Genomic DNA, 12,560 nt, shown 5'->3' on the forward strand with positions numbered 1-12,560 from the left:
TTTCTACTCCGCAGGCTTACAGGAGCTCATGTCATTACCCCAATCCATGCAAACATACCTGAAAATATAGAATCACTATAGTTTGAGATTGTAATCAATATAATCCAAGTTGACATTACAGGAGATCACACGTGTCGCCGTGTCCCCAGGATAGGGGGGCTCCGCGGGGGAGTCGAGTAGGCAGGGTCGCCTCTAGGGGGAGGACCGGACGAGGATCCATGGCAAAGTCTAGAACGAGAGATCCGGTGCAAAGCATTGTTGGGCGATCTTTGGGAACTCATTTTCGTCGCTCAGGCATCGCGGACGTACAAGGGTTACACAGGCCGTAAGTGGGGATGCCGTGTACGAGGAAATACACCAGGTTTGGTGGAGGAGGATGTCATGTCCCGTTTTCGGGAGTGTGTGTCGTGGGCATCGCTTCATGCACATGTGGGATTGCTCCAAGATCAGAAAGTGTAGGAGATATATGGCTGCTCCTTCCGAGGGGTTCAGGCAGGCCGACCCGGTTGAGTTTGGGGAGCTTGTCGATAGTCGGGGACTTAAGGTCGAAGAAGGGAGTTGGCCGCCCTACACACTGTCGGAGTCTAGAGCTGATCCCCTGATAGGCCCAAGGCATGGTGAAACCAGTTCATTGCCCCGTTGGATAAGGCTGACTCCATGAGAATAGAGCGGCGCATGGACCAAGTGTGGCAGCCGAATGGCTAGGTCCGTGACAAGATACATTATTCCTCTCATTGCCGACCTCTTTTATCAATTGGGTCATGCACGCTACTTCTCAAAGTTAGACCTTCGTTCGGGGTACTACCAAGTGCGCATTGCGGAAGGAGATGAGCTGAAGACCGCATGCATCACAAGGTATGATTCTTATGAGTTCTTAGTTATGTCTTTCGGTCTAACTAATGCACCGGCGACATTTTGCACTTTGATGAACAAGTTATTCCACCTCTATCTTGATCGGTTTGTCATTGTCTACTTGGACGACATAGTGGTGTATAGCAAGACCTAGCAGGAGCATGTAGAGCACTTGCTGGAAGTGCTTAAGGTATTGCGGGAGAACCAACTATACATCAAGATTGAGAAATGTTCTTTTGCCAAGCCGGAGGTATCATTCTTGGGGCACAAGATCAAGGACAACAAGATTATGATGGAGGATTGCAAGGTGCATTCCATCCAAGACTGGGAACCACCCACCAAGGTACAAGAGTTAAGATCTTGCTTATGAAAGTCGGAAGCTCAATGACACAGAGCGGCGCTACACCGTGCAAGAGAAGGAGATGACTGCCATCATCCATTGCCTTCGAGTGTGGCGACATTACTTGTTTGGGACAAAGTTCGTGATCATGACCGACAACGTAGCCACAAGCTACTTCCAAACCCAAAAGAAGCTAAGTCCAAAGCAAGCAAAGTGGCAAGACTTTTTGGCGGAGTTTGATTACACCATGGAGTACAAGACCGGGAAGGCGAATGTGGTAATAGATGCACTAAGCCGCAAGGCGGAGTTTGCAAGCATTTCTCAAGTCACTAGCCCATTGATAAGCAAGATCAAGGAGGGATTAATGGTAGACCCTCAAGCACAGAGCCTCATTACCTTAGTAAAGGAAGGAAAAACCCGAAGGTTTTGGCTACACAAGAGGCCGCCGCATCTACGTACCAAAGTGGGTCAGCTTACGAAAGGAGCTAACCAAGGAATGCCACGATTCCAAATGGGCCGGCCATCCAGGTATGAAGTGCACACTTGCTTTGTTAAAGTCCATGTATTATTGGCCTAAGATGCGGGACGGAGTCGAAGAGTGTGTGCAGACGTGTCTAGTTTGCGAACAAGACAAGGTAGTCCAGCAGCAGCCGGGGGGGGGGCTTGCTTGACCCTTTTCCCATTCCCGAGAGACAATGGGAGAGTGTCTCTATAGACTTCATCACTTGCTTGTCGAAGTCCGATGAGTTTGGGAGCATCATTGTCGTGGTGGACAGATTCAGCAAGTATGCAACCTTCATGGCCACATCAGTCGACTGCACCGCGGATGAGATAGCAAGGCTATTCCTACGCAATGTAGTAAAGCTTTCGGGAGTTCCAAAGAACATTGTTAGTGATAGAGACCCGCGCTTCATGGGAAGATTTTGGACGAAGTTGTTCAAGAGGCTAGGGACGGACTGGAACTTTTCAACAAGCTTCCATCCACAAAGCGACGGTCAAATAGAGCGTGTCAATGCACTCTTGAAGCTAGATTTGCAGCACTATGTGAGTGCCAATCAAAAGGATTGAGCCAAGCTTCTAGATGTGGCGCAGTTTTCCTACAATCTGCAACAAAACAAGGCCACCAACAAAAGTCATTTTGAGATTGTATTGGGACAGCAGCCGACAACTCCTATATCCCTTGAGATTTTGTTCTTTATTTTACATTTTCTTTTTACAATATCAGAAAAAAATAAAGTAACGTATGTACCATCTATCTCAAGGTTAATGAGAATTGGCATAGCTAGGGATGGTCAAGGAGGATGAATTGATCCCTCTGGTTTCATATTAAGCAGCAATTATGTAATGTTTCTAGCTCTACGTTACTTGTAAAACATTTTTGCCCCCTTTATCTCTACCAAATTATATGGCTTTCCCACTATTTTTTGTTTACTTGTTAGCAAACTGTACAAGTTCTTATAGTACAAATCACATACTTAAAAATAGCTAGAAATTTATCATGTATTAAAAACTTCGGTGATTTACAAGCATTGCGTATATATAGAAATGATGTTAATCGGCTCATCAAAAATGTTTATCTATTGTCTGATGCTTTCTAATTGTTGTAAGAAGCTGCAAGCATTATGGTTGTGTTTGGGGCAGCTTATAAGCTGCTTAACTTATGAGAAAATGAGAAATTGGTGTTTGGTAAACACATATGGAAGCAACTTTTTTTACAAGTCAGGGGGTTTTCTCTTGAAAAGGAGAAGTTACTCCAACCCTACTTCGGCTTATAAGCCAAAGTCAGAAAACACGCGACACTGTAGCGATTAAATGATATTTTCAAAATACTATTGGGTGCCCTCAAAAGTTTTAACAAATTACCCACCTTATCCAATCTTTTCCAACGAGCTCTAACTCTCTCGTTCTCTGGGTTCTCTCTTATCCAATCTTTTCCAACGAGCTCTAACTCTCTCGTTCTCTGGGTTCTCTCTCTCTCTCTCTCTCTCTCTCTCTCTCTCTCTCTCTCTCTCTCTCTCTCTCTCTCTCTCTCTCTCTCTCTCTCTCTCTCTCTCGATGCTCTCCGTAAAAGTGTACAACGTCCTTCCTCCGACGCCTCTGACGTTGCCATCGCCTGTGGCTAAGAGTTGGATAAGAAGGTTTTGATCTGATTAGTTTGAAATTCATTTGTCTATTTTCATTCCTTTTGCTGATATTGAAACTGTCAGATTGGGTAATTGGTGTTGATGAATCTATGTTTATGAAAATAAGGATTTCTTGAAATCGGGTAGTTGGTTTTACATCCAGATTAGAATCAATTTACTTATTGCATAATTCTGTATTGATGATTTTTTTTTACATAGTTTAATTGGATATAAATAGTGTAGAGTACGGTAGAATTGAGATTTGGTTGGGAGGAGTCCCTGGATGAGAATTGGGGTTGAAATATGCAGCTAAATCTCAAGTTGTAGGTTGATCGAATTTTCTATTCAGTTTTAGAAGAAGATAGTATAGCCTCTATCGTTTACTCACAAGTTGCAGAAAAGGGTAGCAGTTGAAGAAGACTAATGAACACCACTGCAGATTTCCCGTTCCCTCCTACAAGGTATAACTTGATAGATTCCAATTGCATAAAGTTTTACTCGGCGCCAATTTGACATTCTATAAATGCTTTAGGAGGATAAGATTAGAACTATCTGGACTCGGTGATCTGCTACCAAATCATCAATTACAATAATTGTCGAGTTTACCATAAATATACAAGGTACATATGTCATTGTCAATCAATTGTAAGAGCCGTCAAATTATCTAGCTAATATAATCTTTGATTGATAGATCAAATTGGATTCAAATTGGTATCTAGATTATAGATGCAGGTATGTACGTCAAGTATGTTGTTTGATTTGTGCAGAATCATCAGTTCTTGCATGGAATAATCTAATTATTGTGTACGTAGGAAGCTTTTACTAGCACATACATGCTTAATTTCAAGCTGTTAAGGCTAGTCAAGTGTTTAGGTTCATTTGCTGTTTTCCTCTCTCAAAATTGTATCCATATTTCTTGTTTTCAATAGATAAGTGAAATGTAAAATGTTATAATAGATTGATGAAATCTAAACAGATAACTGTTTTTCCTCTTTGCTTTGTAAATAGCTTTATGTGATCAATTTTTACCTTTTAATTCTTTCGGTAGAAAAATCAGAAGAAAAGAGGTCCCTTACCAATAACTTGAGTTGTATTATCTGAACTTGTGCAATTTAACTTATTAGTATCAATTACTAGGAGTATTGATGGGGATGTCTTAACATTGCAGGAGTTCTTACTGATGAACTGGGTTACTCCAGTGAGGTACGCTTGATGCTTCATAGATGAAACTAACATTACGAGCCTGCAGTCTACATAACTGTAGAGATGAAACTATACAGCGAGATGGAAGAAATGTAAACACACCAAAGGGCAGATCCTGTCTAGTGAGTTAGAGATTTTCGGTACCATATGTATTGATCTTTTTGTAACAAACTTCTGATACCCTTTCTGGCTGGTGACCCCCCTTTTTTAGGTTAATGTCATCTTTCATTTTAGTACATGCTTCTAATGTCAAGAACTTACGGGTAATTTGCACCCATGAACCTTTTGCTTTGCCATACAATGCTAATAGTAGATGCTTTCTTTGGCTCTTTCTTACTGGATATCTCTGCAATTTCATTACATATGCATTAACTATCAAAATCCATGGATAGATTGCCCATAATATGGAATTATTTGGAATCAGAGTCTTTTTTAACCTTGATGTCTCCTTGAGAAATACCAAGGATTGGCAAGTGACTTTGATTCTAACAAATTATTTTCTAACCAAGTCTAAATTTTTAGTAGATTTAGTTGAATGTGTTGAGATATTTTTGATATTATTTGTGTCAATGAAAAATGTATTTTGTTATTAAGGATCAGAAAACATAGAATATTTATTAATCTTACTTGAATCAAAGAGAAAGTAAAAGTCAAAATACTAATAAAAAAGAGAAGTAATAGAAAAAAGAGGAAATTAAAATTTTATATTGTGTTTGTAAAGAATCAAAAAAGAAAATAATTCTTGGAAAAGAGAGAAAAGACTTGAAATCATTTTATGTCCAAAATTGTCATTTAAGGTCCAAAATCATAAGTCAGTTTAAGTTACCAAACACTCTGCACAACTTATGTCACTAAAAGTCATTAAAAAAAATCAGTTTACCAAACAGTCATCTACTTAACTTATCAGAAACTTATAAGTAGCTGCAAGCATTATGTAAGAAGCTGCCATCGGCAGGTAACCAGGCGCAAACATTGTCGATCACTTTCAAGAGAAATCAGGTAATGTTAAATTAATCCGGGCCTAGGTAGAGTCCAATATAAGAAGATCCCGGCCGGTGAATATTTTGAGCTTGGGGTCTAACCTGTAATTGACAAGATCGATCCCAGAAACCTGTCGTTGGTTGGCTTCAATGAGAACGACATGTCACTGAAGCTATAATGTACATTACGCTTCTCTCATGTTGGTGGCCCAGTGCTGCAGTGAGTCCAGTCTAGCGTTTGTCCATTTATAAATTTAACCCTTGAGCAGAAATTTTGAACGACTTTTACTTTGAGCTCAAGTTACTCTTGCGAGATTGGGAGACCATTCAATTCAAGCACGAGAAACAAAATCCAGTCGGTAAAAAGATGCTGCCTTCGGTAAGAAAGGTAAATCGCGCTGCATACTAATGATCCTAAAACGTAGTAGTGACTTTTTGACCATTAGATGTATATTACTAAATTTTGGTGGTTGAATAAACTACCCAAGTTATGAACTATAACCAACTCTTTGTTCTACTTAGCGCTGTGCTCTTATTATCCTACCGGTGCTCATTTTCCCATATTTGTTTGCTCGTTTTAGTATCTTCAAGATGCAATCTACCAATTGCTAGTTGTACCTACTGTTTTGGTCTTCTGTTTGAATCCCAAAAGTTACAAATTACCAAGTAAAGGATCCAAAAGACCAAAATTTACCATCATTCATTGTAGGCATCAATGTTCACAGAAAAGGTAAGAGTATGTCCATCTCCTGCACTTATATCTTCACAGTCTGAACATTAATAATGGTGTTTTCCATAAGATTGGGACAGCCCTCGTCAAGGACATATCACGAAGACTATAATGTGCATGTTCCTTATTATTGCCTTTCTAGTTAACAATGTTTCAATTTAGGAGCTTAAGTTAGAACTACATCTACGGCTTAAGGAAAAGAAGTTCCAACTGATGACTCGTTGTTGCATGGTCACTCTAACAGCCTTCTCATCTGGTTTTGGTACGACGTTCATGGGGTCATGGGGACGCCTTCTAGCTTTCTAGCACAATATCCTTCACCAATTTGAACTCAACTTCAAACCAAGGCATCTTCATGTTCTTCTCGACCTCCATGACAATTTATCAGCTATTGCGCGTGCCGTTGTTCGACGACATGTTAATTGGATCACTATCGACAACACAATGTAAGACATGTACTTAACGAATTCTTAACAACGATCCCCACAAAAGAAAAGAAATAATAATTTCATTATCATATTTTCAAATAGCGTAAGTACATTCTTTTTTAAATGATCGTAAGTTCGGCATGAAACATTTTGAGAACAAATTTGATATCAAGCATATTACATTATTCATAAAGTGCTTCCAATTTCCAAATAGTCTGCCATACATTACTTTTGGTTTCATTATCAATTTTCTATAAAAAAAAAAGTACTTCCAAATAGTGCGGATTTTTTCAATCAACAAAAAAAAATATAGTGCGGATTTTGGGTCTCCTTCAAATTTGGACATATGACATTAACTTTTATGTACTTTTCCTCCACTCAGTAGTCATTACTCTATTAGTCATCATCCTATGTTAATCCATTTCACTGATCACTTTAAACTTGACATTCACTCGTGAGCCTTGACCACTCTATTCAATTCAAAAGAACAGACAACCAGAAAATCCTGGTGGCGGTAAAAAAGATGGATTCAAAGTAACAAAATGGGCAGGGGGATGCAAACAAAAACAGTTACAATAGTGGGTGGAGTTAAAAGCTCTAAAGGCCAAAGTGTACTAGAGGCAAAAAATGTTAAACCAGAGGAAAAAGTAGAAAGACTAATAGCTTAAAACCATAGCCCCAAATCAATGGTGGGTCTGTTCCAATATTAGCTTTTATCCAAAACCCTGTGGAGAAGTTTTCAGCATTTTCAAAAGAGAGGGACGGGAACAAAATGTGTCACAAGCCTCACAAATACTCACAACTCCGAAAGCTTTTGACTCAATTGACTAATTATTGTATTATAGATTTTTGTACGTAATTTTCTCGTTTTCTTTTCTTTTATTGAAAAAAAAACACCAAGTAAGTGTAGTGCTAGGTTTGTAATAAAATGATAAGATACGACCATAGTAACAACATCGGTTACAAAGTCGGCCTTCGCGTAGAAACATAATCGAAACATTCTACATTACACAAGTACACAACACACTACACACTACTACCATGTGTATTTTATTTTATTTTATTTTATCGTGTAGCATAAAAATTCAAACGAACAAAGATCACACGCTAGGGCCAATGATTAAGCCAACATCAAGTCATATGAGGTCGAAAAAGCGATTCCCAATAGTCCCACACCACACACCACTCGCCGTTTCGACAAAATTGCTTTTTCCAAACTCAGTTTTCCCCGGGGGGGCAAATCCGTCATTCTCTCCATGTCACACTCGGTCACTCTCGATATCAGAGAGTGAGTGAGCCTCATTTTTCTCTCTCTGACCAAGCACGTACTGGGAGGAAATGGCTTCTCTGCAGAGCCCCAACCACCATCCTTAAGCATCCATTACAACGAAACCACCACCGCCGCCGCTCATGGCGGCGCTTCTCCTTTTCTTTCTTCTTGTCTGCGGCGGACCGTTGCTATCCAGCGCAGCTCGCGGGAGCATCGCCGAGATCGACGCTCTGACTAGCTTCAAGCTCGACCTCCAGGATCCGATTGGCGCATTGAGCGGCTGGGACGCCTCCACGTCGGCCGCTCCTTGCGACTGGCGCGGCGTCTTCTGCGACAACAGCTCTCGCGTCAGGGAGCTCCGCCTGCCTCGGCTCCAACTCGGCGGCCGGCTCAGCGACTCGCTTTCCAGGCTCAATATGCTCGGAAAGCTCAGCCTCCGGTCCAACTCGTTCAATGGGACCATTCCTAGCTCGATTTCCCAATGCACGCGCCTACGCGCCGTCTTCTTGCAGAACAACTCCTTCTCCGGGAAGCTCCCGCCGGAGATCGGGAACCTCACCGGTTTGCAGATTCTCAATGTCGCCAGTAACCGCCTCTCCGGCGAAATCTCCGTCGAGCTCCCTCCGAGTCTTGTCTACCTCGATCTTTCGTCCAACTCATTTTCCGGCGAGATTCCGAGGAGTGTTGCGAGCCTGACGCAGGTTCAGCTCATCAACCTGTCGTACAATCAGTTTACCGGTCAGGTTCCGGCGAGCTTCGGCGAGCTTCAGCGGCTGCAGTTCCTCTGGCTGGACTATAACCTCTTGGAAGGGACGCTGCCGTCGGCAATGGCCAATTGCGCAGCACTGGAGCATTTGAGCGTCGATGGAAATGCGCTCGGTGGCGTGATTCCGGCGGCTATCGGAGCTCTGCCGAAGCTTCAGGTGCTGTCACTATCACATAACAACTTCTCTGGTATGGTCCCATCTTCACTGTTTTGCAATGCCTCATTCAATACGGCGTCGCTTAGGATTGTCCAGCTAGGGTTTAATTCGCTCACGGATATTGTTAAGCCTGACTGGGCCGCATGTTTTAGTAGTCTGGTGGTTTTGGATCTTCAGCACAATCACATTGGCGGCGATTTTCCTTGGTGGTTAACACAGATGCCGAATTTGACTATCTTGGATGTTTCTAGTAACTCGTTCTCCGGCGTGGTGCCGCCGGAGATCAGAAACCTTTGGCAGTTGCAGGAACTTAGGATGGCTAATAATTCGTTTAGCGGTCCGATTCCGCAGGAGATTAAGAAATGCAGCTCCTTGAGTGTGCTTGATCTCCAAGGGAATAACTTTTCTGGTGAAATACCCGAGTTTTTTGGAGATTTGACAGGTTTGAAGGTGTTATCTTTAGGGGAGAATCAGTTCTCGGGTTCGATTCCTCCCAGTATTGGTAATCTTTCGAGGTTGGAGACTTTGGGCTTGGGAGGGAATAACTTGACTGGAAGTATGCCTGAGGAGTTGTTAATAGGTTTGGGTAATTTGACCACACTGGACCTCAGTGGGAACAAGTTTTCTGGTCAAGTTGCAATCAGTATTGGGAGTTTGAGTCGGTTAATGGTGCTAAATCTAAGTGGCAATGGCTTTTCTGGGAATGTTCCGACTAGCTTGGGAAGTCTTTTCAGGCTTACTACTATCGATCTGAGCAAGCAAAACTTCTCTGGTGAGGTGCCTTCTGAGCTTTTGGGGTTACCAAATTTACAAGTCATTGCATTGCAGGAGAACAGGTTATCTGGAGATGTTCCTGAAGGTTTTAGTAGTTTGATGGGTCTGCATTACATGAACCTCAGTTCAAATGCATTTTCTGGTCACATTCCAGAGAATTATGGTTTTCTTCGGTCATTGGTTGTTCTTTCATTGTCCAACAATCACATTTCGGGACCAATTCCACCAGAGCTTGGAAACTGCTCTGATCTTCAAGTTCTAGAGCTGCAAATGAATTCCTTGACTGGCACCATTCCAGTTGATCTTTCTCGCCTATCAAATTTAAAGGAACTTGATTTGGGTAGCAACAACTTAACAGGTGCAATCCCAGAGGACATCTCCAAATGTACATCACTAAATGCTTTGTTGTTGGGCTCCAATCATCTCTCAGGTGGCATACCAGGCTCATTGTCTAAGCTGCAGAGCCTAACTACGCTGGATCTCTCCGATAACAATTTGAGTGGGCAAATTCCTGGTGATCTTACATCTATTCCTGGCTTGGTGAACTTCAATGTCTCAATGAATAACCTTGACGGTGAGATTCCTGCAACACTTGGTTCTCGGTTCAACAATGCATCAGACTTTTCAGGGAATCAAAATTTGTGTGGCTTGCCATTGGAAAAGAAGTGCAAGGATCTAGACAAGAAAGATAGAAAGAAGAGGTTAATTCTGCTAATTGTGATTGCTGTTAGTGGAGCTTGCCTTTTATCTTTGTTGTGCTGCTTCTACATTTTCAGCCTCTTGAGGTGGCGCAAAAAGCTTAAACAGGGATCATCTGGGGAGAAGAGTAGAAGTAGTGCACGGGCAAGCTCAGGTACTAGTGATGGCCGAAGAAGCTCTGATAGTGGAGTGCCAAAGCTTGTTATGTTCAACAGCAAAATCACACTTGGAGAGACAGTTGCAGCCACTAGGCAATTTGATGAAGAAAATGTGCTGAGCAGAACACCATATGGGTTGGTTTTCAAGGCTTGTTACGAGGATGGTATGGTGATGTCAATCCGGCGGCTCCCTGATGCGACACTTAATGAAAACTTGTTCCGGAAAGAAGCAGAAGCACTAGGCAGAGTCAAGCACCGGAATTTAACAGTTCTTCGAGGCTACTACGCCGGTCCACCCGACCTCAGGCTTCTTATCTATGACTACATGCCCAACGGTAACCTGGCTACCCTTCTGCAAGAAGCATCACACCAAGACGGCCATGTTCTCAATTGGCCAATGCGCCATCTCATTGCACTTGGAATTGCTCGTGGCTTGGCTTTTCTACACACATCTACACTAGTACACGGCGATGTGAAGCCACAAAGCGTGCTATTCGATGCAGATTTCGAAGCCCATTTGTCTGATTTCGGCCTAGACAAACTCACATTGGCAACAAGCACTACCACTCCAACTGAAGCCTCAACCTCAACTACAGTCGGCACATTAGGCTACGTCTCTCCAGAAGCAACACTAACAGGCAGAGTCGCAAAGGAATCAGACGTTTACAGTTATGGGATCGTCTTGCTCGAGCTCCTAACAGGAAAGAGGCCAGTGATGTTCACCGATGATGAAGACATAGTGAAATGGGTGAAGAAGCAGCTTCAAAGAGGCCAAGTCACTGAGCTACTAGAGCCAGGGTTGCTTGAGCTAGATCCCGAGTCATCCGAGTGGGAAGAGTTCTTGCTTGGTGTGAAAGTCGGATTGCTCTGCACCGCACCCGACCCGCTGGATCGTCCCACTATGTCCGATATTGTTTTCATGCTCGAAGGCTGCCGGGTCGGACCCGACCTCCCCTCCTCCGCCGACCCGACTTCACAACCCTCGCCGGCGTGACATTGTTTTAATTTATTCATTTTATTTCCCATCTGTAGTTTCTAATTGTAGTCCCTAGAAGAATTTTTAATTTTCTCCCGTCATGGAATCCGCCGGAATTCAGTGAAATCCAAAAGACTAAAAAAACACAAGATTTAATTTTGCAGTCAACGACGTCGACATGGGGGTGTTGCTGAAAATTTAAGAAGCGGACGCTAAAAATCATTGCAAAACGACGCCGTGCCGGGCCCGGTGTTTCCAGCCAGAAACAAAAGGACTATTCTGGCATGTGGCCTCGTGGGTTTTAATATTAAAATTGTAGCCGTTGTAGTCGTCTGTCTTCTTCTTCTTTTTCTTCCCGATGAGGCATGGGGTTTAGTACAGCCCAGTGCCACGTGGAAGCATCTATTGCTGGCTACAATGGGAGGAAGAGGAGAAGATCAGAAGAATACAATGGCGTAAGTTTCAGGTTTTGAATTCTTGTGTCTGATTTATCTGCTTTGTTCTTCTTATTTCCCTTTTACTATTAAGATTTGTTAGCTAGTTAGTAACACACCACAATTTGTTAGTTAGTTACTTGGTTCATTATCCAAAAAAGAAAGAGTGATACGGTAGATAGAGGTGTGGGAGTTGAGACTGGAGATTTCGACATGAATTTAGATGCTACGTTTGCTTGAGTTAGGGTTATTTTTGTAAAATAAATTATTGTTGTAGATGCAATCTTGAATGAAATAAAAACATAATAATGTCGGAGGCTCACAGGGATTGTCCGGATTGACATAGTTTATATAGAAAAGGGTAATACAAAGGGAGCTTTCTACTCTAGTCTAGTACCAAGCTGGTTTAACCTTGTCGACCGTTTGTGGGCGTTAGTTCTGTAGCCAAATAGTGCCGCGGTGAGAAATCTTGTTACCGTAAATGAAGGAGGGTGCGCCGCGGTAAGTGATTCTCCGATTCGTTTCAGCTGTGAGGACTTGTGTTTCCTGGGTTCAATATGCCACTGACGGCGGCACCAGTTGTGCTGGTGGCCGGTATCGAGTTTCTTTTGGGTTATTTTTGATTCAGTTTAATGGATTGATATGAATTGGAGGTTTGGACATTTGATTA

General features: G+C 42.4%; 1 protein-coding gene across 1 annotated transcript; it reads left to right on the forward strand.

Annotated features, from left to right (window-relative positions):
- The first annotated feature begins 7,990 nt into the window (after positions 1-7,990).
- On the forward strand, positions 7,991-11,624 carry LOC126793313 (probable LRR receptor-like serine/threonine-protein kinase At4g36180). Its single transcript, XM_050519786.1, has one exon. The coding sequence runs from the start codon at positions 8,067-8,069 to the stop codon at positions 11,472-11,474; it is 3,408 nt and encodes a 1,135-aa protein (XP_050375743.1). The 5' UTR covers positions 7,991-8,066; the 3' UTR covers positions 11,475-11,624.
- The last annotated feature ends 936 nt before the right edge of the window (positions 11,625-12,560 follow it).

This window comes from Argentina anserina, chromosome 5, assembly GCF_933775445.1.
Source record: "Argentina anserina chromosome 5, drPotAnse1.1, whole genome shotgun sequence".
NCBI lineage: Eukaryota > Viridiplantae > Streptophyta > Magnoliopsida > Rosales > Rosaceae > Argentina > Argentina anserina.